The sequence below is a fragment of the Podospora bellae-mahoneyi genome, chromosome 2, assembly GCF_035222275.1.
Source record: "Podospora bellae-mahoneyi strain CBS 112042 chromosome 2, whole genome shotgun sequence".
NCBI classification, from domain to species: Eukaryota; Fungi; Ascomycota; class Sordariomycetes; order Sordariales; family Podosporaceae; genus Podospora; species Podospora bellae-mahoneyi.
The window spans coordinates 4,920,252-4,945,135 of record NC_085881.1 but is presented as its reverse complement, the minus strand read 5'-3'; the positions used below and the strand labels follow the sequence as shown (position 1 = coordinate 4,945,135).

The 24,884-nt window shown below is 51.8% G+C and overlaps 14 protein-coding genes across 14 annotated transcripts; 11 read left to right on the top strand and 3 right to left on the bottom strand.

Moving 5' to 3' along the window:
• Positions 1-38: 38 nt before the first annotated feature.
• QC761_213960 (uncharacterized protein) lies at positions 39-1,187 on the top strand (the record flags this gene model as incomplete). Its single annotated transcript, XM_062877126.1, has 1 exon — positions 39-1,187. One exon carries the CDS (start codon positions 39-41, stop codon positions 1,185-1,187), a length of 1,149 nt encoding a protein of 382 aa, XP_062735777.1.
• An 81-nt stretch (positions 1,188-1,268) lies between these two features.
• On the top strand, positions 1,269-1,792 carry QC761_0046490 (uncharacterized protein; the record flags this gene model as incomplete). Its single annotated transcript, XM_062872413.1, has 2 exons — positions 1,269-1,514; positions 1,742-1,792. 2 exons carry the CDS (start codon positions 1,269-1,271, stop codon positions 1,790-1,792), a joined length of 297 nt encoding a protein of 98 aa, XP_062735776.1.
• Positions 1,793-2,012: 220 nt separating this feature from the next.
• On the top strand, positions 2,013-2,700 carry ARF51F (ADP-ribosylation factor 6; the record flags this gene model as incomplete). Its single annotated transcript, XM_062877127.1, has 3 exons — positions 2,013-2,268; positions 2,331-2,477; positions 2,537-2,700. The coding sequence occupies 3 exons, from the start codon at positions 2,013-2,015 to the stop codon at positions 2,698-2,700; spliced, it is 567 nt and encodes a 188-aa protein (XP_062735775.1).
• Positions 2,701-4,266: 1,566 nt separating this feature from the next.
• Positions 4,267-5,355, top strand: QC761_213980 (uncharacterized protein; the record flags this gene model as incomplete). The annotated part of the gene is made up of 4 exons (XM_062877128.1): positions 4,267-4,609; positions 4,671-4,788; positions 4,849-4,913; positions 4,968-5,355. The coding sequence occupies 4 exons, from the start codon at positions 4,267-4,269 to the stop codon at positions 5,216-5,218; spliced, it is 777 nt and encodes a 258-aa protein (XP_062735774.1). The 3' UTR covers positions 5,219-5,355.
• A 280-nt stretch (positions 5,356-5,635) lies between these two features.
• Positions 5,636-8,097, top strand: FAT1_1 (long-chain fatty acid transporter fat1; the record flags this gene model as incomplete). Its single annotated transcript, XM_062877129.1, has 4 exons — positions 5,636-6,788; positions 6,851-7,153; positions 7,207-7,544; positions 7,605-8,097. The coding sequence occupies exons 1-4, from the start codon at positions 6,030-6,032 to the stop codon at positions 8,095-8,097; spliced, it is 1,893 nt and encodes a 630-aa protein (XP_062735773.1). The 5' UTR covers positions 5,636-6,029.
• Positions 8,098-8,629: 532 nt separating this feature from the next.
• QC761_214000 (uncharacterized protein) lies at positions 8,630-10,056 on the top strand (the record flags this gene model as incomplete). Its single annotated transcript, XM_062877130.1, has 4 exons — positions 8,630-8,711; positions 8,766-8,807; positions 9,057-9,693; positions 9,758-10,056. 4 exons carry the CDS (start codon positions 8,630-8,632, stop codon positions 9,789-9,791), a joined length of 795 nt encoding a protein of 264 aa, XP_062735772.1. The 3' UTR covers positions 9,792-10,056.
• Positions 10,057-10,187: 131 nt separating this feature from the next.
• QC761_214005 (uncharacterized protein) lies at positions 10,188-11,303 on the bottom strand (the record flags this gene model as incomplete). Its single annotated transcript, XM_062877131.1, has 5 exons — positions 10,188-10,288; positions 10,313-10,408; positions 10,451-10,783; positions 10,884-11,097; positions 11,169-11,303. The coding sequence occupies 5 exons, from the start codon at positions 11,301-11,303 to the stop codon at positions 10,188-10,190; spliced, it is 879 nt and encodes a 292-aa protein (XP_062735771.1).
• A 1,112-nt stretch (positions 11,304-12,415) lies between these two features.
• On the top strand, positions 12,416-13,842 carry QC761_214010 (uncharacterized protein; the record flags this gene model as incomplete). The annotated part of the gene is made up of 2 exons (XM_062877132.1): positions 12,416-13,194; positions 13,258-13,842. Exons 1-2 carry the CDS (start codon positions 12,529-12,531, stop codon positions 13,840-13,842), a joined length of 1,251 nt encoding a protein of 416 aa, XP_062735770.1. The 5' UTR covers positions 12,416-12,528.
• Positions 13,843-14,562: 720 nt separating this feature from the next.
• QC761_214020 (uncharacterized protein) lies at positions 14,563-15,314 on the top strand (the record flags this gene model as incomplete). The annotated part of the gene is made up of 2 exons (XM_062877133.1): positions 14,563-14,603; positions 14,666-15,314. The coding sequence occupies 2 exons, from the start codon at positions 14,563-14,565 to the stop codon at positions 15,207-15,209; spliced, it is 585 nt and encodes a 194-aa protein (XP_062735769.1). The 3' UTR covers positions 15,210-15,314.
• A 287-nt stretch (positions 15,315-15,601) lies between these two features.
• Positions 15,602-19,672, top strand: QC761_214030 (uncharacterized protein). The gene is made up of 3 exons (XM_062877134.1): positions 15,602-16,536; positions 16,661-18,599; positions 18,656-19,672. The coding sequence occupies exons 2-3, from the start codon at positions 16,765-16,767 to the stop codon at positions 19,482-19,484; spliced, it is 2,664 nt and encodes an 887-aa protein (XP_062735768.1). The 5' UTR covers positions 15,602-16,536; positions 16,661-16,764; the 3' UTR covers positions 19,485-19,672.
• A 172-nt stretch (positions 19,673-19,844) lies between these two features.
• On the top strand, positions 19,845-20,324 carry QC761_0046400 (uncharacterized protein; the record flags this gene model as incomplete). Its single annotated transcript, XM_062872412.1, has 2 exons — positions 19,845-19,911; positions 20,107-20,324. The coding sequence occupies 2 exons, from the start codon at positions 19,845-19,847 to the stop codon at positions 20,322-20,324; spliced, it is 285 nt and encodes a 94-aa protein (XP_062735767.1).
• A 385-nt stretch (positions 20,325-20,709) lies between these two features.
• On the top strand, positions 20,710-21,429 carry QC761_0046390 (uncharacterized protein; the record flags this gene model as incomplete). Its single annotated transcript, XM_062872411.1, has 3 exons — positions 20,710-21,171; positions 21,235-21,267; positions 21,379-21,429. The coding sequence occupies 3 exons, from the start codon at positions 20,710-20,712 to the stop codon at positions 21,427-21,429; spliced, it is 546 nt and encodes a 181-aa protein (XP_062735766.1).
• A 138-nt stretch (positions 21,430-21,567) lies between these two features.
• QC761_214050 (uncharacterized protein) lies at positions 21,568-22,462 on the bottom strand (the record flags this gene model as incomplete). Its single annotated transcript, XM_062877135.1, has 3 exons — positions 21,568-21,895; positions 21,947-22,169; positions 22,224-22,462. The coding sequence occupies 3 exons, from the start codon at positions 22,460-22,462 to the stop codon at positions 21,626-21,628; spliced, it is 732 nt and encodes a 243-aa protein (XP_062735765.1). The 3' UTR covers positions 21,568-21,625.
• A 234-nt stretch (positions 22,463-22,696) lies between these two features.
• QC761_214060 (uncharacterized protein) lies at positions 22,697-24,726 on the bottom strand (the record flags this gene model as incomplete). Its single annotated transcript, XM_062877136.1, has 2 exons — positions 22,697-23,927; positions 23,999-24,726. 2 exons carry the CDS (start codon positions 24,724-24,726, stop codon positions 22,697-22,699), a joined length of 1,959 nt encoding a protein of 652 aa, XP_062735764.1.
• Positions 24,727-24,884: the final 158 nt, after the last annotated feature.

Below are 24,884 nucleotides of genomic sequence, written 5' to 3'. Positions count from 1 at the left end.
CACAATCGTAATTCTCACAGAAACGCAATCAACGCAGCATGTCTTCTCGGAACCGGAACTCGCGTGGGCCGAACCGGAACAGCGGCAGCACCCAAGGTGAAGAGGCCGCCATCTGGTCAAACATCAAAGAGGAGTTGCGCACCATGATTGAAGGAGTCAACAATAGCAACGATGAACTCAGAGGAATTCTAGCCCAGGAGAAGTACATTTCGAAATCCAAGTCATCCAAAGACAGCAGTTCCATTGATATCGGCGCTGAAGAGGCCAAGCTGGATGCCCTGCTCCGCAGTGGCGTTAAGGGCGCCGACGTGTCGAAGCAGCAGATTGATTCTCTCATCGAAACCGTCACCATTCTGCGGGCCTTGGTGAAGGCTAAGGAGGACGCCGAGTCCCAGTCTGCTGGGACGTCGAGCTTAGGGGGCAGGGAACGACCCAGCGGATTGCTCTCTAGTGGGGCCAGATCAAGCTCTGCGAGAGGTTTGGGCCAAAGAGAAAAGGAAAGGGAGCGTGAAAAGGAGAGGGAACGTGAGAGAGAAAGGGAGAAGGACCGCGACAAAGATCCAGGATCTGTCTATGAATTTGATGGAGCTGGAGACTCGCCGGTTCCGTCTCCGGCTGGCAACCATACCCGGAAGCTGGGTGGGAGCGTTGGAGGGAGCGACAGGTCTGCCAACCGGGATAGTGTTCCCCCACGAGGAGATCGTGACACGCCAGGCAAGGCGGATAGCGTTCCCCCTGATGGCGGCTTGGGAACTGGAACGGCGCTGCAGCGAGCACGCAATGTGTTTCTACGAGGACAGGATGTGGTGTTCAAGCCCAAACCAACCACCAGTGCGGACAGCACCGAGTGGATGTTGGGAAAGGTGCAGCAAGTTCTAGGCGAGGGCAAGTCACGACGATACAAGGTGCAGGATGCTGATCCGGACCTCCCACCAGACCAGAGGGTTGAATATCGCACTAGTGCCAGCAGTATGATCCCCCTCCCCCCACCTGGGGCTGATCTTCCCGAGCTGGAGAAGGGAAAGACAGTGTTGGCGCTCTATCCAGATAGCACCATGTTTTACAAGGCTGAGGTCATGGGCGCGGAAGCGTCGACTGGAAAAGTAAGCTTGAGATTTGAGGGCGAGGAGAACAGCGTGACGTTGCAACTGGTGGACCGCCGATTTGTGGTGGATTTTCGAAATTGACTGTAGGAGAGAAGATGCCGCTGTCTCTTCTACAATATCAAAATAGCTAAGGTAGTTGACAAGTTCTGCATCTGATAGATAATGGAAGATGATACCTCATTGACCGTTGACATGGGTTCAGGGCTCCACACTTTCCGTGTTTGCAACCGAATGCACGGGCCGCTAATGGCTGGGCGCCAGTGCAGTGATTGGCTGGTTGTTTCAGGGGCCGTAAATTTTGGGTTGGCTGGCCTCTGGACTTTTGGAGCATCAAAGTTTCGAAGCTGCAGGTGCTGCCTTCCCTGTCAGGGGATCATCCTCAGTGTTGGTGTCGGTGTTAAGCCTGAGGTAGGTTCTCGATCTTCTGAAGCACCTCAGTTTGTTTAGGTTCCCAACAGCCACCACCATCGCCGTTACTCTTGATCCCTAACACCGTTGTTTGTTTGCTTGTCGGCCATATCCGCTGTCGTTGCAACAGTGCTAACCATCCCTGGCCCCGATCTAAAAGTAATTAATTTTCCCAATTTCCGCTTTCGCGATTCAGACCCGCCAGCACCGTATCGCCCATCATCAAGTCTCCCTCTCCACGAATCCCCTCGGCCTGTCTCATCTGGCATCCGCCATAACAAGAACAACAGCGACAACAACAACAACTACAACAACAACAACAACACCAAAAACAACAACCACTCCGTCTCACCCCACTACTGTCCAGCCGTTTGCGCGTCTCTTACCTCAAATTATCAGCACCACACGCGACATATCGAAACAGACACCCACGCGACGCTCACGGTCGATATCACACACCTCCCAAGCGCGCAAGTATTACGAAAGTAGACCGCAAACATGGGCGCCGCCTTTTCCATGTCGAGCCTTTTTGGCAAACTGTTCGGGTCCAAGGAAGTGCGCATTCTCATGCTGGGTCTCGATGCCGCTGGCAAGACCACCATTCTCTACAAGCTCAAGCTCAACCAGACCATGACCACCATCCCCACAGTCGGCTTCAACGTGGAGACCTTTACCTACAAAAACATCAAGTTCAACATGTGGGACGTTGGTGGCCAGGACAAGATTAGGCCTTTGTGGAGGCATTACTACAGCGGTACGTTGCGCCAAACAGCTAGCTAGCGAGATGGGAAAGACGTGCTGATGATCAGAGAACAGGTACCCAGGGTCTGGTGTTCGTGGTAGACTCGTCAGATCACGCTCGTATCGACGAGGCGAGGACAGAACTCCATCGCATTATTAACGATCGTGAAATGGCGGATTGCTTGCTCCTGGTGTTTGCCAACAAGCAGGATGTTGACGGTGGTATGTATTGGTCGCTTCCCCCTAGTGCACCCGACGACGATAACTGACGCGGAAAACAGCCATGAAACCTAATGAAGTTACCGAGAAGCTCCAGCTCGCCAAACTCAAGGACAAGCTCTGGTTCGTGCAGCCTGCCATTGCCATCGATGGCGAGGGCTTGACCGAGGGCTTCGGCTGGTTATCGGATAATATCAAGAAGATGCCCAAGTATGGCGGGAAATGAGCCTTGTTCGACGCGGAGATGAAGCTGTACGGATCAGGCCCAGAGAGGCGTGCTGATGTGATCTCGACATGGCCCGGCTCAGCCTTCCCACCCCCTGACCCCGAAGAGAGTACGGACCATTCAGAAGTATATGACGGCTTACGCCAACAAGCGGACATCAGCTCAATTAATGAGGCCATGGTATCTTGTCAAAAGGCGACACCCCATGAGAGCCTGGGGATGTTGAAGGAGCTGCACTTGTATCGGGAGGGAACGACATGAGCGGTCATGTGTGTCATAATCTGGCTTTTTTGTGTGTTGCGCGTTTTGGTTTTCGGTCGGTTCACTGCAAATACTCTCTCGCGCTCTCCTTGTATCATTTTTTGTAATGCCCAACAACAAAAGGGGGGTTTCTAGCTAGCCTTGTTTTCTCTCCTTTTTCTTCAGTTCTACCACTGCTTTTCCTTTTACACCATTTGCAACTCGTTATAAGAGCTACAAGAGGAGGGGGGGGAGGACAAGCGAAGCAATAGTTATACCCGGCTGCGATTCAAAGGGAGGAATGCGAAATGGATGGATGGATGGATTGTTTGACGGATGGGCGTGATGAATAAGAGTATAGGGGTCAATAGGTCAATGGAGAAAATGATTGAACTTCATCACCTCTGCTGAAAACAGGACAGTAATGGTAAAACGAAACCAAAACACCCTAGCAGACCGGTCTCGACCTTTCGGGACTTAACTTTGAGGTTGCATGTCAATCTCATTCTTCTTTCGAGAAGCATTGGCATCCGGCTTCTTCTTTTCCCTTTGCCCCATATTGTGTGATCGACATACTCTTCCTATTCCGGGTTTTGGGAACGCTGGTGCTTGACACCCCCCGCATACGTTTCACCATCGGTACCTGCATGTTGAAAGGCTTGATCGACCAACACCCTATCCCAACTACCGAGTGGTATGCTTCTGTTCTCGCCAAGTCGACCTGCGCATTATCTCGATGGCGCTTTCTCATACTTTGTCTGATCGCCAGTATCTCTGCGGTCTGTGTTCACTAGGTCTGAAGCTCGTTATACTCATTTCATCTCGTGTCTTCCCGCTTTTTCCTTTGATGTTGCCCGCCATGTCAGGATGCAGCTGTCCTCTATTTCGTCCCATCTTATCACCTCTTCACTGTTGAACGTCGACTACTTTGGATTATGATACAAGCTGGAACTTGGCCATGGACAACCTTTCACCAAGCAACGCAACGTTCCCGTTCTTTTCAACCAATGACAACGATATCAGCACATCGACAAGGTCAACAAACGGGACAGGATTTCCAGGTTTCTTCTTTGGGCCGGGAAAACTGCGATATGATGACCTCGGGCTCACCACTCGGGTGTCGGTGTGGGTGTTGTGCGGTACTTCGCTGATTTTCTTGCTCTTGAGGATCTATTGCAAGTTTATACGGCATCGAAGGCTTCATACTGATGATTGGTTTGCCATTGGCGCTTGGGTACGGCCCAATTTACCTCTTCATGCCTGCTGCTGATATGCTGACAATACTGACTGTAGTTGGCCTTGCTAGGCTCAACCATCACGACCAACATGGCCATCGACCTCGGCTACGGCAAGCATGTCTGGCAAATTCCCTTTCGAAACCTCAACGACATGTTCCTCATCGGGCAGATCACCGTCACGCTCGCCATCTGCAGCCAAGCCTGGTCCAAGACCTCGTTTGCCATCTCACTTCTCATGATCCACGATGGCATACACGGCAAGACCAGGGTGTTTATCTGGTTTGCCATTGTGAGCATGAACATGCTGTTTGGCGTGTCGGCCATGCTGTTTTGGGTTGGGTGCACGCCGCTGGAGAAGGCGTGGCATCCGTTCATGAGAGGGACTTGTTGGAGCCCGAATGTGGTTATCACTTATGGAATCTTTGCTAGTGGTATGTCTTCTTGGCCGGTCGGTCTTGAAGAACTGTCTGTGGTACTGACGCTGTGTTTCAGCTTACTCTGGTGTGATGGATCTGGTTCTGGCTATTATTCCCTGGAAGATTATCATGAACTTGCAGATGCAGACAAGAGAGAAGATTGGTGTGGCGTTGGCGATGAGTATGGGTGTTTTGTAGGTTCCCTATCTCCATTCTCGAGTCGACATGAACTGACGCCTAGGTATTGATTGCAGTGCTGCCGCGTCAGCTTTCATCAAGTGTTCGTCACTGCCCGAGCTGGGAGGTCGTGATTTTCCACGTAAGTTCCTTCTTGTCCAAAGGCGTTGGAAGGGGAAGATTGACGTGTCGATAGACGACGGGGTCACACTCGTAATATGGGGTAATGCCGAGGCAGCAGTCACCATCATGGCCGCATCAGTGCCAATGCTTCGTGCATTGGTACGAACTGTCAGGCCTTCGCGACGAAGGAACTATTACTCAAGCTACAGCCGTTCGAGACGGACTGAGCGGTCGTCCAGGAGGGTTTACTACAACAAACCAAGGCGAGACTTGGTGACCATGACTGGGTCGACGTGGACACGTGGATCGAGCAGCAGGACGTAGTGAGTTAATGCGGTAGGTATTGGTCTCAACGGTTTAGATATATAGGCGTCAACGGTGTACACATGGAGTTCAGGTCGGGTTCGTTTTGTCAGTTCGAGGTTTATAAGAACGTCGACTTGTTTTTCGTTACGAAAGAAGCGCCGTGTGTCTATTACGACCGAAGATTGGTCGTTTGTGTGCTGATTCCTGTCGTACATAAAAGCAAAACCGAGGCAGGTGATAGTGGTTAGTTCCATGTGAACTGGACTCACCGTTTTGAAGATGCTGTCTGCTATCATCACCGTTATCAGAGAAACTGGTTAGCGGTGCAAACCGCCGATTTCCCCACATATACATGCCCAGAGTCTGGGGCAACGGAGTAGCGAACCCGCCAAGCAAGACGGCGTTTTGCGGGGAAGTGGGACTTCAACGAAGGACAAAGCCATGTCGCACCTCGAATAACTTTTCTCCAGAGAATGAACGCGGGCGCGTGTCGAAGCTCTCCAACTTTCCCCACATCCTCGCGTACCTTTCCCTCCTGGGCCAAGTGGTCGAATACCTGTCGCTTACACACTCTACTACATACGACCACAAGATGCCTCGGTATCTTCTCAGCTTGTCAGCTTCCCCTCACCTTTGGCATCGACAAACAAGGGTTTCAAAGGGGTCCGCGTTGCCTAAACTGGTATAGCAGCATGACAGTCTAGAACATTTTAATTTTATACATTGCTGTAGATCACTGTCAAGATGTAGCTGTTGAACTTTCTGCCGTTTTATACCACGCCAAATTTTAGATTCCACTCATTACCTATCATCGGGAATAGCAAACAAAATGGCCTCTCTCGCTCTTACCGCGGCAGGTGTGGCGGCAGGCTCGGCCTACCTCAACGCCCGTCTCTCGCTCTCCCACGATCTCCTTTTTGCCCGCATTGCCGGGTCATCCGTCATCAACATCATCAAGGCCGTCCGGTCCGGAAAGATCAACTTTTTCTACGTTCTCGAGAAGCAGGCACTCGACACCTCGTCTGCCAACCGCCCGTTCATGCTCTTTGAAGGCCGATCGTGGAGTTACAAGGAGACATATGACAATGTTTTGCAGTGGGGCACCTGGCTTCGGGAGGTGAAGGGAGTCAAGAAGGGGGATATTGTCGTCTTGAACTACCAGAACTCAGCCATGTTCATGATTCTGTGGTTTTCCATCTGGAGTGTCGGGGCGAAGCCGGCTTTCATCAACTACAACCTGCGGGATCAGGCTTTGACACATTGCTTGAAGGAGAGTACAGCAAGGCTGGCGTTGGTTGATCCTCATGTGTCTGATGCGCTGACGGACGATGTAAGAGAGAAGATGGCGGGCATGGAGTTTATCGTTACGGGAGATGATGTTCAACGGGAGGTTCATAAGGTACGGGGGACGAGAGGCGATGATGAGCTGAGGAAGGAAGACGACTATGTCGCCATGGCTATTCTAATCTACACCAGTGGGACGACAGGCATGCCCAAGCCTGCTGTGGTCAGTTGGGCCAAGATCTTTACCGCCATCGGGCTGTGTTCCAAGGGTACTGGGATGAAGAAGGACGACGTCTTCTACACGGTAAGGCACCCACTTCTCTCTTTTTCTGTAGACTTGGCCCACTGTACTAACCCAAGTCATAGTGCATGCCTCTCTATCACAGCTCTGCCTCGTGTCTGGGTGTCTGCAGCGTCTTGTTTACTGGAGCAACGCTCTCCATCGGCAGGAAGTTTTCTACAAAGACGTTCTGGAAAGAGGTGCGCGAGACCAAGTCTACCATTATCCAGTATGTGGGCGAGACATGCCGATACCTGACAGTTGCTCCACCGGAGATCGACCCGGTTACTGGAGAGAACCTGGACAAGAAGCACCATGTCCGAGTCGCCTTCGGTAACGGACTTCGGCCAGATGTCTGGGATAAGTTCAAGGAGAGGTTTGCTATAGATGTAAGTTCTCTTGAGTTCTCCCAGATGCCAACAACCAGCTGACAGGCCGCTAGACAATTTATGAGTTCTATGCGGCAACTGAAGGAGCGCTAGGGCTTTGGAACCTGAGCCGTAATGCGTTTGGCAAAGGCGCCATCGGTCGATATGGTGCCCTTTCCACGCTCTTCCTCGGGCTTCGTTCAGCCATTGTCAAGATTGACGATGAGACAGAGGAGCCCTGGCGTGATCCCCAGACTGGCTTCTGCCAACGCGTGAAGAGCGGCGATGTGGGCGAGTTCTTGGTCAGTTTGCCTGCTGACGACGTCAACAAGAGATTCCAGGGGTATTTTGGCAACCAGAAGGCGACAAACTTCAAGATCATGAGGGACGTGTTTAAAAAGGGGGACGCATGGTGAGTCCCTGAGCCCCCTGATGCTTTTTGTTTACATGGTATTGACCAATATGACCACAGGTTTCGGTCTGGAGACGTGCTCCGCTGGGACTCGGATGGCATGATCTTCTTCTCCGACCGTATCGGCGATACATTCCGTTGGAAGAGTGAAAATGTGTCCACCGCCGAGGTATCACAGGCGATGGGACTTCATCCCAATGTTCTGGAATCCAACGTCTATGGTGTCCAACTACCGAACCACGACGGTCGAGCAGGCTGTGCAGCCATTGCCTTTGACAGTCCAAATCTGAGCCGTGAGCTGATGGCTAGCTTGGCCAAACATGCGCGGGAAAAGCTACCCCGTTATGCGGTGCCTCTGTTCCTGAGAGTGGTCAAGGGCGTTGGTGAGCAGACAACAGGCACGAATAAGCAACAGAAGCATCATTTAAGGCAACAGAGTGTCAATCCGAGCAAGGTTCAGGGCGATGCTCTCTTTTGGTTGAAGGGGGACACATATGAGCCATTTGGGGAGACACAGTGGAAGGAACTGGAGGGTGGAAAGGTGAAGCTGTAATTATTCACGACTGGTTAGCTAGATTTCTCAATCTCAGGGTTAGGTATCTGAGTGACGAGGTTTGGTATGAGCTACTGCTTGGCTCCGTATTTTACTGTCTCCTCAGGTAAGTCTTTGACGTCAATCGCAGTCGGGGAAGTTAGAGCATGCATGAAACTAATGCAGTGGCACACAGACATCTTTGATCGTCTATCAGCTTCATTCGTGTCAATATATGCGAAGCAGTGGATGAACAACCTCGCTATGAATGGTCCAGACTACGCCACACTGCAACCTAACCACAAGAGCTTGCTACGAGTTATGTTCGCATTGATAATCCTTTTATTGAGAATGGCGGGTAGGATTCGTCACTGTGCATGCGTTCTATATCACATCCCCATAAAGACTGACTTGCAGTCCGATATTCGGGAGCTTTGCTCCCATATAAATCCGAGGTTCTCCTCAACAGCACTGATGTCTTGATTCAGACTCTGGACTTTCCACTGAAAGTAACATCATTGTGCATTCCCGAGCTTCGACACCTCCATCCAAAATGACCACAACCGGGACTGGACAGCAGAGCGCATCCGCGTCTGACCCAACGAGCGATGGACGAACATTTCAAGACCCCAAAAGTATATTGTCCTCATTGATCATTTTTCAACTGGTGGGCTGACATGTAAATGGAGAGTATCTGTTGCCAAATGATAAGCAGGAAAAGGAACGCCTCGGTAAGACAGCTACAGACGTCGAAGAACCAGCTGGTCGATCAATCAGCTGATATGACAGGTTTCAGATAATCAATACATTTTGATCACCAAACTTCTGGACGGGAAACTCGCCTGGGCACCAATCAACGAGCCCCAGAATGTGCTTGACGTTTGCACAGGCACTGGAATATGGGCAATCCATTTCGGCAAGGCCCCGTTGACTTGATCCAGTCAAAAGACCATGCTATCTAACTACCAACTTGCTTGCAGCAAAACAACACCCAGCTGCCCGCGTCACCGGCATAGACATCGACAGCATCACCCCCGCCATCACTCCCGTCCCCTCCAACTGCACCTTTCAAAGCAACATTGACGCCCAAGACGGCCCCTGGTCCTTCGCCCCGGACACCAAATTCGACTTTGTCCACTTCCGCATGATCCTCAGCTGCTTCAACCAGCCCACGCAGGTCTTCCGATCCGTCTACGAGAACCTCGCCCCCGGAGGCTACGTCGAGATTCAAGACCTCTGCGTCGAGATCCACTCCCCAGACGGCTCCGCCTCGGGCACGTCATTTGAAAAGATTGTTGATATGTTCAATCAAGGTTCCCTCAAGTCTGGTATCAGCATGACCAAGTCCAAAAATTACAAGAAGTGGCTTCAGGAGATTGGATTTGTGGATGTGGAGGAGCGGCTGGCGGAGCCGGGCTTGCCGACGACGGGATGGCATGAGAATGAGAGGGATAGGGAGATTGGCGAGATGGGGAGTGTCTCGATTCAGACATTCATCCGAAAGGGAATGCCGGCTTATTTGAGGGCTGCGGGGTTGGACGAGGCTGGTCTCCAGGAGCTGACGGAGAAGGCGGTGGCCGAGTTGAAGAGTGGTGAGGTGAAGGCGTATTATCCTTTGTGAGTACTTACCTACCCAAGCTCAATGGGCTTCAAAAGGCGCTAATCTGATGTGTCTTTACAGCTACGTCGTTTATGGCAGGAAGCCTTTGGATTGAGTTCAGCCAGGTGGTTGCTGATGACTGAAGTGGGATGTATTTTCAGGGCTAATCTACCGATCCCACAGTTGATAATTCGGCCACACTGCTTTGCCTTTCGAGAACATGAAGGTCTAACGTCAATGAGAGTGGGGTGATCCCTAGGACGCAAAGAAAGAGTGGAACACCTTTTCAACAAAAAAAATTATATTGGACCAGCCAGTTCCACTCTCCAGGGGTGCATACCAATAAAATCCAAAACTCCTTTCACGTCTATCCAGAATTATCTTCTATATATTCGCTCATCCTTAAACCTCCTGACCGTAGGTAGGCTTCCGCTACTCACTGTAGACTCCAACAAAAGAAAAAGAAATCTCACTTGTTCGTTGACTCCAAAGCAAGGCAGGACTTCTTTGCTTACTTTCTCGCAGCCGGTCTGGATGGCAAAGTGGTCTTGTTGGGAGTGGCAGTCTTGCCGGGAGTAGGAGTTTTGCCGGGAGTAGGAGTAGGAGTCTTGCCGGGAGTAGGAATAGGAGCCTTTCCGGGAGTAGAAGTAGGAGTCTTGCCGGGAGCAGGAATAGGAGCCTTTCCGGGAGTAGAAGTAGGAGTCTTGCCGGGAGCAGGAGTAGGAGTCTTGCCGGGAGCAGGAGTAGGAGTCTTGCCGGGAGTAAGAGTCTTGCCGGGCGTAGCAGTTTGACCAGGGGTAGCAGTCTTTCCGGGAGTCGCACCCTTAACAGGGGCGGCGCCCTTCGTGCCCTTTGCCGGAGTAGAAGCCGCCTTACTAGGAGGGCTGTGGCTTTTCCACAAAGTAAACTTCTTGAGCAGGTGGCTTCGCGCTGTGGCAATATCCGCCTTTACTTGTTTAGCAGTTGCGGGCGCTGTCTTGGTCCTCTTGGTACCGCTATCCTTCTTCAGTGCGCCGGCCGGCCTCTTCTTTTCTTGTGTCTTGCCCGACTTGGTCTTCTCGGCATCCGTCTTTCTAATCTTGCGATTGGATCGGGAAGTTCGGGTCCCTAGTGGCGCATGTTGTTAGCCACCTAAACTTTGACTTCATCTTTTGCCTTTTCTCATATCAAGACCCAAGATACTCCCTAGATAGGTAGGTAGTCTTACATCTTTCATTATGTTTCGCCTCGTCCCGGCGGTAGAGTCTTGCAATATCGCCATACTTGAATCTGCGGTTGTCACCAGGGAAATGGGAAGTGAGAAGCGCGCCGTCATGTGTGATAGCTGCCCAGTCTTCCTGCTTGGAGGCGCATACATTGTTGGCCGGGTCCAGGATCTTGTGAGCATGCGTCGGTCCAGAGTAGTGCGGTGCTTGGTACACCTGTTGCAAAGGCAATGCCAAATCAGTTTCTTCGTATGCAGCATATTGTTGAGAGGGGCTATGATATTTACCTCAACGTCGCCGACTTGGCGAGGGGTATTCAATGGAAGCTCGTAAAACTTGCGCTTGTCAACTAAAGCTCGGTTAGTAAACAGGAACACGGCGGGTAGGCAGGGCTCTTGCAATCTTCTTCCAGCTGGGCCCATGTTTGGGCATTGATACGCCCACGGAGGGTGTAAGTGTCAGTAGGGTCTTCCCAGTCTGAATTCCAAACAGCCCATCCGAAGCAGTTGCATGTGGGGTCTCTGACACTGTCGCCGACAATTTGATAAGGAGGCTCGGTAGCGACGGCACATGATTCGAAAGTATTTTGCATCATCTGGTGAAAGTCGTCCCGTGCTCGGGCTTCCGCCGGTGTGATATTAGCAGCCATGGCAAGGGATTCTGGAGGTGGAAGGGGCTGATTTGAGGATATTGTTTGCTGGAGTAGGTGGAAACTTGATGTATAAAGCGGTAGCTAAGTATACAAAAGAAAACTGAACTGATATGAATTGAAGCTTGTAAAATCAGAAACCACTTCAGAGGGAGTTTTGCACCATATATATAGCTGCTCTCAAGACTAAGAGCGCATCATTCAGGCCAGCAACTACCTTAACAAGATGAATTCTCTCTACGGGCTGACAGTCTAAAACCGTTGGTTGCCCGTACGAAGGTGAGCACGTATCACTGATGACCACAGGTTGAAACAAGAAAGCCGCTGTTGAAGTTGGCCTTGCGGTCTTCGCCGCTCATCCATTCTTGGTGACCAGAATAATAATCTGGCGCGGATTACAAGACCTCTCTGACGGGAAAGTTTCAAGAGGTGTGTTGAAACAGGGCAATGTAGGTACCTTATCCCCATGGAAAACACTTTCCATAGTGAACAAGAGCCAACTTGAGTCCCCTTCGCTTTTAACATTACCTAAACAATACATAAATAGGTACTCGCACTCACAGCTTTACGAGCATGTATCCAAACGTCCGAGTATTCAAAACAAGGCGATACGGCGCTGTGATGCAGTTGTTGAGCTTTTCCTGTGTTTCTGCGGTGTGAGGCGGCCACCAGCCAACTCGGAAAAAAGTCCAATTTAGCCCCATTCAGTCATCAAACGCCGCCGTGATTATAGATATGGAGGATTATTGGACAGTCCAAGGTGTAGGAGGTATGTTTGGTCATAATCAAGTGAATTGTCCGAGGCTACAAGGTCATGTGCCGTGCTAAAAATAGCCTCCACTGCACACAAGCTTACCTACCTACTTCCACAATCACATATGAGCCGCAAAGCTTCTCTTTTTAGACATCCAACAATCCACCATCAATTTCATCGCTAGATACTCGCACGCTACATATCTTACCCATCCCTCAGTTCCAGGTTGCCTACGGGAAGCGCCATGACCTTCTTCGAGCATTGCGATCTAGACCAGCGGTTCACTTTGAGCAAGTCCAGCTGGACACCGAGAGGCCAATATGCCTTGGTTTTCGACTTTGACCAGCGGCGCGCTATCAAATTATACATGAACGAGGATACCAGTGATGAGGATGTCGTATTCAAAATCATGGCGAAATTTGTCGACAGTGGAGCCATACGATCGGATTCGGTCTGGATTCAGGTCAGCCCTGACGGCAATGAACTCATCGATCAAGGCTCCGAAGTCGAAGAGGATTATACCATGATTCCGTGCTATTGGACAAGGGACCAGTTCCCCCCGGCCCTACCCTCAATCCGCCGTTCCGACCTTGTTGAGCTGGACCGACTCGGACTTCAGGTCGACCGCGTAGCCTACGATATCCCCGAAGGTCATACGAAAGAGGCGACTTTCAAGTATCTTGTCTACGAAAACAACATTGGGGCCTTTTGGGAGGAAGTCAACTGCATCATTGGCATGCACGCTCGCGGTACTCACCCGAACATTGTGTCGTTTGATCGCCTCGTCACCGAGACAGTCAAGGGTGTTGAGAAGATCGTTGGTTTTACCACCGACTTCATACCTGGTGGCACTCTCGACGATTCCAAGACACGGCTATTCAAATTGAAATACTTGTACCAGCTGATAGAGGTTAGTCTGGCCCTGCTTAGGGATATGGACCCGTCGATACTGACATTTACATTTTCCTAATAGACAGTCGACTTCTTGAATCTTGAATTGGGAGTGGTCCATGGCGATGTCTTGTCATGGAACCTCCTCGTTGACGAGAGAACTGATAACCTTTTGCTCTTCGACTTCAACTCAGCGTTTCCTCTTGGCGAGAAGCCAGAAATCAGCGATGTTGACCTCGTCGTCGTTGCCATGTTTGACGTTATCACACGGAGTCTCGGCGACGTATTCGACGGTGAGAGCCCGTATGAGATTGATGGAGTCCAACTTCTAGCTGCCGATCTCTGGGAAAAGGACCCAGAAGTGAATCTCGACGCCGATGTCTCCGAGTTTCTCCGGGTCCTCAAAGCATGGGTCGAACGCCGTAAAGCTGCTGAGGAGGATCCGGAGACAGAAGAGGTGGCCCGAAACCCTGTTGAATGGCCGGAACTGCCCGACCCCCCATTGGTTGACTGTTCTGGTGTCATGGAACCGAGAGAGTCTGAGATGCGGCAGAGGTTGATTATGGCTGGCCAACCGTACATAGCATGGCAGCGCCCCTCCTCTCATGACTTGAGTTTACCAGAGAATAAAGGCAAAGTTCTCCTTGCGACTGGGGAATTTGTCTAAGACAAGGTAGCTAGCTTGAGTGGCTAATAAGCCCACGTTAATGGAATTAGTTGCCGGAAAGAGATGCCGATTTCGGGGAAGCATGTTGTTGCATCTATCCAGCCAACTGATGGTCTCAAAGTGTGGATTTTCTCGGTATCGCGGACCCTTCCGGGCAGTAGATTGCAGGAAGGTGCAACTCCTCGTCACATTAGTATTTATAGCAACCTTAAAGATTAAATCGCTGTTGTGGTTCCTGGAAACGGGAGCGGGTATATTGACCGCTTAATTGTATTGGCAAAGGGTTCGCCCAAAATCAGCGTCGTCGTTGCAACGGCAATATAGACGGCATACAACAGCTTACCCCAGAGCAGCAAATGCGATTGGTTCAACCTCCCTTCTAGGTGCGATCTGGACCAAACTCTACACAAAAAGCAGACCAGAAAATAAACAAGAACCCAACGACCAGGTTATACCGGCTCGTTTAGTGCTCCCTGCGTACCTCATTATAGAAACAAGAGTGCCTTGTTGACTGAATGCGGATGCTCCGTGAAATATAATTCAATATGTCAAGTCAGCTTGTTTACCATTGCCAAGATGTCCGCTTCCATACCCCAGCTTGACGGCCTGCAGTCTTGTTGTTTGCACGAACTATAAGAGTCTTGGGAAGCGTGGCATCGTGAGGTGAGGATAAGCAAGTCTCGAGATACCCACCAATCTCTTTTTTTCCCGTCACTCACAATGCTTTCCAACGTTGTTCTTGTCCTCGGTCTCGCCGCCAGGTAGGCTTCCACCCCTCAAGTCTTCGAGTACTGTACTGTACCCGTTGCTAACCACAACATAGCGGCATTCTCGGCCAAATTACCCTGACACCATCCACCGTCAGGACTGGTCGGCCTGGTCTTCCAACAGAAACACAGACTGTGACGGCTACTGTCACCAAGACCGAGACCGATGTCAAGACCACAACAGCGACAGCGACGTCAACACTCACCCTTCCCGCTCCTCCAGCTTCCACCGTCAGTGTTACTGTCGTCCGCACCATCACCACTGTCAGCACCACGACGGCAACTGACACCCGCACCATCACAAGCGCCACCACTGCTGTATCTACCGTCAAGCAAACCATCACCGCCACCGTGACGCAAACCTCAACTTCGACTCTTACCAAGCCGTGTGGTGCGGCCTGCCCGACGATCACCCAGACGGCCACGGCGTGCAGAAGCTGCTTCGTCCCTCAGTGCACCACGACGTCCGTTCTGACCCGTCCTTGCGGATGTGACGGTCCTCTTCCCACGGCGGCCGTTTCGTTCCCTTGCTCTGATCCCAACGCGTGCAACAACATCGGGTGCACCACTGTGTATGCCATTCAGACCGCCAGGTGCTAGATTGGACGTTGCTAGGGATGGGGAAATGGAAAATGGGGTATAGTTACAGACCTAAAAAATGAAGAAATCATTTATCAGCATGCTGAATCAAGCAATCTGTCTAGTGAGAGTTTCTTGTCGTGTCCCATGTCATTGTAGTAGGGGATGCCGTCCTCTTTGACAATGGTTAAAGTGTTGAGAAAGAGCCAGGGAGTCTTGAACTCGAGGAGAGTGACAAGCCTGTCGCTGGTAGCTCGATGAGACCTGCAAGGTAGCTTGAAGATATTTTGTGGGAAGGCGGGGTCGCAAGTAAATTTAGAACATTTAAGCGCTGGGGTGCAAATAGGCGCGGTACTTGATGCATCCGGTGAGTCAACGCCTGTGTTGACCATTCAAGACCACCAAAATAGGGATTTCGCCAACAGGATGATTATCCGATATACCTATCCTTTTTACATCAGTTGTCAGCCGAGCACGGTCAGCACCTAAAAATGACCATTCAAGCGGTAAAACGCTTCTCAAGCCAAGTCCATCTCGACATCAAGCATAGCAGCTGCCCTCTTGGCTGCAACCTTCCTGCCTCCCCGAGAAAGCCGGGGCAAAAGCCATCAACGCCTATCAAATATCAAATCCAGTAAGGTCTTGGCGGTGAACTGCACCGACATGGCAAACACGCAGCCAAATGCAAGCCGCACTTATGTGACTGGTCGGCACCACCATTCGACTGTGCATCCAGCTTTTGGATGCTACCCACCTGATCTTATCTTTGGATAACCACTTCTCGATGCTTGACGCCGCACACAAATTACGTCGGACTTGCGAACCCAACAACGATGTCCACCTTCGCATCGAGACAGGTGCTTGGCGGTCAGATGCTCGTTGATCCACGGCATTGATGCCACTTTGTAGCCGGAAGGCTCAATACCCGCCAAGGTGGTTGGCGAGGTTCACTGCCGCCCGGGACCAACCATCCATTGCAGATGCTAGGACATGGGTGGGTTTGAGGCGAAGCCCAGCATGTTTCTTTGTCCCCGATGGTTGCCATACCTACCTAGATCCAACCAAGGGGGCCATAATAAGGCTGCTCCCCCGTCTTTCTGGAACGCCGCAAACCGTGGTGGAAAATCAGACGATTACCGCTTTGTTGCTGCGCTTTGTTTGTCGTTGACACCTTACCCACAGCATCTCTTCTGGGTCGTGCCACGCTGCGTGTTGATTTGTTCTGGCATTTTCAGGCACCACGACGCTATCTAATGCCAGCCCGATGAACCAGCTGTTGATGCTTCAAGCCCAACAGACATCGTGAAATACGTAGTTAAGACTCCCAAGCCAACAAGACTTACTCCCTGTAAGTTGTTCTTCTCATCTAGCTGTTTCTTTCAGCAACATTGTGCTCTTGAAGTAAAACAGCAGAAGGAATACGTCAAAGATGCCAACCACGTTCTCAAGTCGATTATTAACATCATCAACAGATCCTGTTCCAAAGCAACCACCTCGATCCTCTTTATCCTCGGTCGAATACGGTCAGCCCTTTTTTGCAGCTCGATCCAAACGCAAACACCAGTCAACAGCCAGGATGTTGGGAGGAGGGAAGACTCTGGCCCCCCCAAGCGGTACCAGGTTGCGAGACCGCCTCAGCGCGAGCTTTTCTTCTTCACCCTTCTCATCACCACCTCCCTCTGTTCAAATCACACCTTCTTCCACCCCAGTAGCCGGAACGAGCGGTAGCCCCTCCAGCAACGGTGCAAATCCTCAAGAGGAAGACGCCATTCTGTTCCCCAAAGTGTACCAAGATGCCTGGGGAGCTGAAGATGTCTCCCGGTCGGATATCCACCGAGCCCGCATCTTCCTCCTCCGAATCGTCTCAATGAGTGGCGACACTACCGCCATCGACAAGCTGAGAGCTATCCTTGCCGACCCTTCTTACAACAGGACCGTTCCCGCTCTCGCCTATGCCGTCCAGACTCTACTCTACCGCAACCGCCATGCGTCCTTTACCGTCACCCCGCTGCTCCAAGCCGTCCGGTACATGCTCCTCAAAGCTCGCGTGCCCGAGAACCCGTACACAGACCGTGCCCGAGCCGTGCTGGATTTCTTTTTCGACCCCGCCCTCCAGAGAAACCTCGACCCGCTGCCGCCCGGAGAGCTGATCAGGATGCTGTACCCTTCCGGTCGACTCAAGGTGTGCATCATCGGCGGCGGACCCACCGGCCTAGCATCCGCAATATCCCTCGCCGAGCGCGGCAGGGGCAAAGTCGAAGTCCACGTCTGGGAAAGGAGATGGATCATCACCCCCGAAGGAAAGGTTGACTACCCTGCCACGGCCAAGAGAAGAGACCAGGTCGTGACACTCCAGGACACCGTCACCAATCTTCTGTCGTCAAGGTCGTATGAGGCTCTGTTCGCGGGCAGGCCGGAAAGAGTCTGGCCAGGGAGCGCCAATATCCAAATCAGAAAGGTGGAGGATCGGTTTCTCAAGCATTGCCAAACGGAGGAGTTTTCCGGGTTGATTCACTTACATGCTGAGGGTGTGACTAGGGAGGAGCTGGCAGCTGGGAAGTGCGGTGATTTCCACGTGCTGTTGGGTACCGATGGCGCGGCGTCGTGGGTTAGAAAGAGTTATTTTGATGGGTACGAGACAGAAAGGGGAAAGAGTTATGCTCTAGGCTTGGCCTTTGACAGGGGCGCGAGAAATGGGCTTCCGTGGAGCCAACCCCTGAATATGTTTTTGACGTTGGGACAGACGAGGTATTTGCTCAACGCTAGCGATCATGACGGGAGAGGCTACCTCAACATGCAACTGACCGAGGAGGAGTGGCACAAGATGGTCAGCGTCGACGGACAACCGATTCACTTTGGCCGTCCGGCTTGTCTGAGAAGACTTGATGGAAGCATCCCCGAGGGCTTCGATGAGGGCAGGGTGTTTGCCCCTTCAGAGGACCGAAACTCGCCGTTGTGGAAAGCGATTGAGGATGGACTCAAGCTGTTCGGGTTCAAGGAGAGCGAGGTGATCAACGTGGTGCGGATTCCCATCGTGGTCCAAGCGGTGAGAGAAGGCGTCCATATGTTGCCGCTGTCAGACTCGTCATCAGTCACAAGGCCTCACGCTCTTGTTGCTGTAGCAGGCGACGCAGCCATGACTGTGCACTTTTGGCCAGGTCGTGGGTTGAACAGCGGCATCAAGGCTGGTATCGCTCTTGGTGATGAAATTTGCCATGCGCTGAGAGGTGGCAAATTTGCAGGCTTGGAGCTGAAGGCCATGAAGGAGTACAACGACTTCATCATGAAACTCCAGAATCGGGAACACGACAAGCGAAGTATCCCTATCCTGAATCTGTCCGGTTCGCCCGAGATGTTGGGTTGGCTGTTGGACAAGGCCAGGTCTGTTCCTGACGAGGTTGCTATTGAGTGGTAAGAACCCTGGCTCCCCTGGTCGTTTGACCGAGATTGCTAACACTATACTGCAGGTTGGTAGGAGCCATGGTACAGATTGCTAGCCGTCTTGAGCAACGTCGCGACTGGCACTTCCCTCCCGAGGCAAACATCGAACCACAGATCCGCATCGTTCTTCGGCAGCTTCACAGCCAGACCCTTCGTGAGATGGCTGTCAGTTTCCCCTGGCCGACTCGCGAAATGACAGGCGCCGAGGTTCTCCCCATTCGCTCGACTAAACCCATGGAGAAAGTCGCCTGGCTCGAAAGCGTTTGGAAGTTGCTGGACAGAGACAGTCGAAAGAAGGACGCCTCTCGAGGAACCTCCCCCGGACCGGCAAACTTGTACGAGAATATGAGGATGAACGCACAAAGATCGAAATCGCCAATGAGGGGAAGGGACCTCAGCCCACAGCGGTCACTGTCGCCCCCGGGTGAGATGGGGAATATGGCTGCCCAGATGGAAGGTCTGAGCATGAACGGCGGCCTTGGGATCACCAATTCCAGTGGTAACGTGCAGCGATCTGCAGGCACTTTGAGCAGGCGAAGTGCCGTGAAAGAGAGGGTGCTGCCATCGCCTGTCTCATCAGTGAGTTTTAATGACCGCTGGAGGCATCCAAATCTGTCCCAGAATCTGGATGTGCCTTGTATGGGTGGCACTGGAGACAGATATCAGTCTCCTGCTAGGCGTTCGAGGTCACCGGGCCCAATCGCTGTCAGCCCAGTATCACCAGATCCCGCCATCAACTTGACGAGAATGTTGAGCGTCAAGCGGCCTCCCGGGTCAATGTTTTCGGATGCTATGGCACTAGCGTTGTTTAGGGTCGATGATGATGGTCGTATTCAAGATGTTGCTGCTCGATAAGGATCAACGGTGAGGTGAACATTGGCTGGGGAGATTGAACAGTCTTGATCATGAGAAGAAGCAATAGTGATAATCTGAAACCAGCCTGGAAAGCATGTTGTTGCTCTCTTTCTTGAACCCAATTCAATACAAAAGTATTTCCTAACCCTAGTTTGTTCCGCATTGCAACAACTGTGTTTGCCTGACTGGACGACTTTGTTTATTTGAAACATCAATGAAAACAAACAATGGCGCTCAGGAGCACTTCCACCATCGCGCTTTTACCCATAAAGATCAATCCACAGCACCACCTACTTAATCTCAAGTAAGCCACCGCCAAGCGCGTTCAACTACACCCCCTGATCACTCCAACATCCGACAATGGCGAGTTTCAACCACTTCGACTCCCAGGACCCCACTGGCACTCCCCGTCTCCTGTCGCTCCCAAGTACGAAGCGCAGAAAGCACAACTAACTGCTGCTCTCAAAACCATCCAGCCAGCGGGATGCTTTGCTATTTTCGACCAACTTCCAACCCACCCCCCTGCTGACATCTGCGTTCGTAATGTTGGACATGTGAAAATGCTTCTGTCTCAATCCCAGGCAGGCAAGTTGATCAAGTGCGCACGGCGAGCCCCGTATAGCAAGGGAAACAAGACTCTGGTTGATACGACGGTTCGCAACACGCGGGAGCTGGGCCCTACGCAGTTTTGAGCTCCGGAACACCGAATGGCCAGGTTACCTCAACGACACCTGTACCGAGATCGGCAAGGAACTGGGCATCGGCGCACCCATTAGAGCTGAACTTTACAAAATGCTCATCTACGAGAAGGGTGCCCTTTTCAAACCGCACACCGAGTAACCTGAAGTCTCATGATATCACCTGCTCATAATCTTTTGGGGGGGTTGTCGCTGATAAGTGATTTTCTTCACAGCACCGAAAAGATACCCGGCATGTTTGGCACAATTGTCATCTGCCTGCCTTCAGCGCATGAGGGTGGTGACGTGGTAGTCACACACTGTGGCCAGCCGCAAGGTTTACAAAACGTCCGAAGCCGCACAATTGTTCATCTGCTGGTATTCGGACGTGACAGATGAGGTTCTACCTGTCACCTCCGGCTATCGTTGGGCTTTGACTTGCAACCTCGCCATCGATCCTACGCCAGAGCGCCTCATGCCACCACTCCCTAGCTTCCGAAACTCAAGCCCTTCGCGTCGCTCTTCAGAAATGGCCGGACTCTCAAGACATGGAGTCTGTGTATCACATCCTGGAATATGAATACACCGAAGCCAATGTCTCGCTCACTGCCCTGAAGAATAGAGACTCGGCACAGGTCCGTGTTCTCAAAGATCTCTCTCAGCAGCTTCCGTTCCAACTCTTCGTCGCTCTCTTGGAAAAGCAAGATTATGGGAGTTGCATGGATGATTTTATGAATCGGAATATAATGAGGATGATGATGATGATGATGATGATGGTTATATTGATCGAATTGATGTCCATATGCGATCAAGGAAGCCGAAGAGCCTTCTTTACAAAATCGACGATCCCTCGCCCCACGGCGCGACCTATTCTGTTAAAAGATTTATTTTACTTGGAAGGAAAGGTGGTGGGCAAAGATCTACTGCTTGATCGGGACAGTATCCTAGATGAATCCGGCTTCGACTCTGTGATGGTGGAAGAAGAGGTTGACGGGTACATGGGAAATGAAGTAAGTGCCCAATGATGTTGCCTGGAACCAGAAGGCCCGAGCTAAACTGCTTTCAACACATAGGGCGTGGGCGCAACCCATTGGTATCGTGTTACGGTAAGCACATTCCATAACCATCTTATTCTTGAGACAGACCCTGGTCTCTAACTGGAGTTAATAGGCTCTTGTGCTTGTACGTCAGGATCTAGGTCTCACATTCTTAGGTAGAACAGCACGCCCTGGGATCGCGACGAGTTGAGAATAAAGGTTGGGAGATGAGTTTGATGCTTTTTTTTCGTATCGGCCGAGGTAGAGAAGCTTTGAGGGCATTCAGGGTTTCCCATTTGGATATGGGCTTGTTCCAACAGAGTGAATGGTTCTAAGATGGGCAGAAGAAAATTGCACCGCAATATCCTTGAAGGATGAAATGAAATGTGTTTTGCATCTGATACCCTGAGAAGGTGTACACCAGAAATCACTTCTTTCCCCTCTTCTTCGCGGCAATCCTCGACAAATCTTCGCTCATCAACGTGTCTCGTTCAAACCCATTCTCAACTTGATCCAACAACCCAGCTGCTATCTCTTGAACAGCAATCTTGGGTATCCCAACCGCCGTCATCAAAACTCGCTGGACGACAGGTACAATGCTGCCATACCCCATGATCAGGCCCGGCTTTGCAATAAGGACTTCCACGGCACCATGGGACTTCTGTGCAAACTCCAGAATGCGCGACTCGACCTCCCCCTAACGTGATGTTAGTAAATACCTAATTGAACCAGAGGATGACAAACGTACACGCATCAGCAGGTAATCTCGCAGAGGCCACATGGGCTTCTTTGTCTGGTCTCGCTCACAGTTGTACCCACTAATGTACACGAACCGAAAGGGCTTGCCGTTTGCATTGTCGCGCGGCAGTTGACTGATTGTCTCGATGCCCTTTATGGCGTAGTCGCGACAGACCTTGACGGTTTGCTCCCAGGGGTACGACTTGGATTTCGCCGGCGTGATGGCTATCGTCCTGGGTCTATTAGCTTGAAAGACAACCAATACATGGCCTACCCAAAGAACATACCAAATACACGCATCGGCGTTGGAGAGCTCTGCTTTGACACTGTCCGGGTAATCCGCACCAAAGTCATCGATGATGACCGATTTGAGCTTGCTGACGTCGGCAGTTGGTCCGAGGTTCTGCGGAGTGGTAGCTGGGCGCCGGCCGAGCGCGACAAGAGATGTGATTTGTGGATCGGAAAGGGCTTGACGGATAACCTCAGCCCCCACGAAACCTGTTGATCCGGCGACGGCGAGTTTCATGATAATAAGTTTGGTTGCGGTGACGATGAAATTGTTCGGTGTTGCCCCGCAAGGTGAGAAACAATGGAAGAGTTCTGTTGCCTATAACCCCCTGTTGATCTTTTCCGCTTTTGATGCAACCAATCATGATTGAGTGCAACCTCAGATTCAATGTCATAGTAAGTACCTACCTAGATATACTAATTCGGAGACGACTAATATTGACAAGATATCCAAGACCATCATGCTCCCCTATCACCTAACACAATACCCGCGCTTGATAGCCAACCACACGAGAAACACCAGATTACCTAGTAGAGTTAACAGCGAGAGTATCAGAAAGATACAAGTCGCAACGCGAAAGAATGGTGACTCCAACGACAAGCTTAGCCAGAGCGAAGTGATGGAGATGGTGGCAATGTTAAAAACGAGGCCGTTCCAGCTCGAATTCCAGTACAGTTCGCGCCTGGACATGCGGTGAAGCAGGTTGATAAACGCAAGTACCAGCCAAGTGATAGCCATTCCTCCCAGAAGCAAGGCGAATGTCAACCCTATCATGTTCAAGGGCAAAGTCGCCAGGGACGGGCTCAGCCTGTGCTGTATCGCTATGCCCCCTGCTGGCGCCACGCCATTGTCTCCACTAACCGCTGAATCCGTTGCCGTGGGAACAACGCCTCCTAAATCAGAACCGTAGTTTGCTGGCGGCGGAAAAACAACCTTGCCAGCAGCGTCCCCAAGGAAGAGCAACGCAGCTCCTGCTTGGCCGAGAGGGCCTATGAAGAAGAATATGGCCGTCGTCAGCTCCGGTGGTGGCCAACCGGTCACCAGCAGCAGCTCATGCATCAAAACCGAGTAGACAATCATCGTCAAAACCAACACGGCCCCCACGGCGCAAAACGAAAAGAAAATCACCGGCTCAGCCAGCCTGTCGTCAAATATCCTGTGTTGTTCCGGCCTCACCCCGACTCCAGGGAGACAAAGCGCCGCCCCAATCAGCGCACCAGTCGCAACGCCAGTGACACCCCCCAACACGGCCAGCAGAGGCGCAAACCTGCCGTGCGCCGTCTTGGATTTGACGCTGCTGCTCGACATGAGAACCGTGAGGATGGCAAAGCCAGTCGCCACAGCCCACACCATTCCTATCCACCAGCAAACATACACCGCTATGCCCCACCCCCGTGCCGGGTGGACTCTCCCCTCGGCGACAACAAACCCCGCAAACATGACTAGACCCAGGAACGAAGTCGCCCAGAGCGGAAGGTAGGCAAACTGAAGGGAATCGCGCTCAATGATCGGGAGCGACGGATTGCGCCGAGGATAGAACCCCACTCGAAGGAGGAACAAGGGAGTGGCTATCGAAAACAAGATCAAATCCCCCATGAAGAAAACGTCAGATATCGTCCTGAGGCCTCGAAAGTCGATCGATATCCTGGGAAGAAGGCGCATAATCATCGCCAGCAGCGCGAGGGAGGCTGGCGTGGCGAACCTAAGTCAAAGTTCAAACAGAGTTAGCCGTCATTCTCCCAGAACAAACACACAAAATCTGGGAACCCGTACCACAGAGGGGAAGCGCTCTGCAAAAGGCTCCCCCACCGACGATGAAGGCTTGGCCTCCTCAAAGACTCTGCCCTCACCCTTTCCGTCTTTTCCACATCCATTAGCGTCTGCGTCGCACCAGACGTGTACCGCTGTCGAGTGATGCTAGCGTGTCTACTGCTTGTCGCTGTCGGGGTGCGTGATATCGTGCGAGTCGGGAAAATGCCGCCAGCCTGTGCTCGCCCCGGCTCATCTTGTTCGTCCTGGAAGCGACCTTTGAACCTGTCCATCCCGTACACTCCATGGCGCCTAACCTTTGGAAGCACTGGACTCTCAGTTTCCTGGCGTTGGGTTTCTGGCGGTTGCCCTCTAGCGATCTCAACAGGCCCATTCGAGCTAGGATAGCTTCCCGAATCACTTTTGGGGCTCTGCCAACTTTGCGTTGTGGGGGTGCTTCCGGTCTGGATGGGGAGGAGGCCGCTCATGGTTGTGCTCGTTGTGGTACCAGTTCCATTTTGTGGGGTGTCCTGATGTGTGAGGGCAGCCGACATGAAAACAGTGGTCGGTGGAGTTAGGGACGATGATATTGAGGATCTCGAGATCCCAAAGAACTCGTAGATTTTGGAACTGTGCCGAATTATAGTCGAGAAATAGACTGCGTCTCGCCAGTTGTCGGCCTTGGGTGGTGGCGGTCGTATCTGGGCAACGCTGTCCTGGCTGTCTTCGAATGGACTTGCGTGTATTGACATCGTGGCGGTTTGAAGGCGTCAAAGCAGGTCATCCCACGAGCTCTGGCAGCATCGAGTGGCTGGCTCTAGAAAAGACCATGGCGGTTGACTTGGTGATGGCAAGCTGTGGGCTAATATTCCATCACGATGACAAAGTGTCTGAGCGATTCTTGGGGATC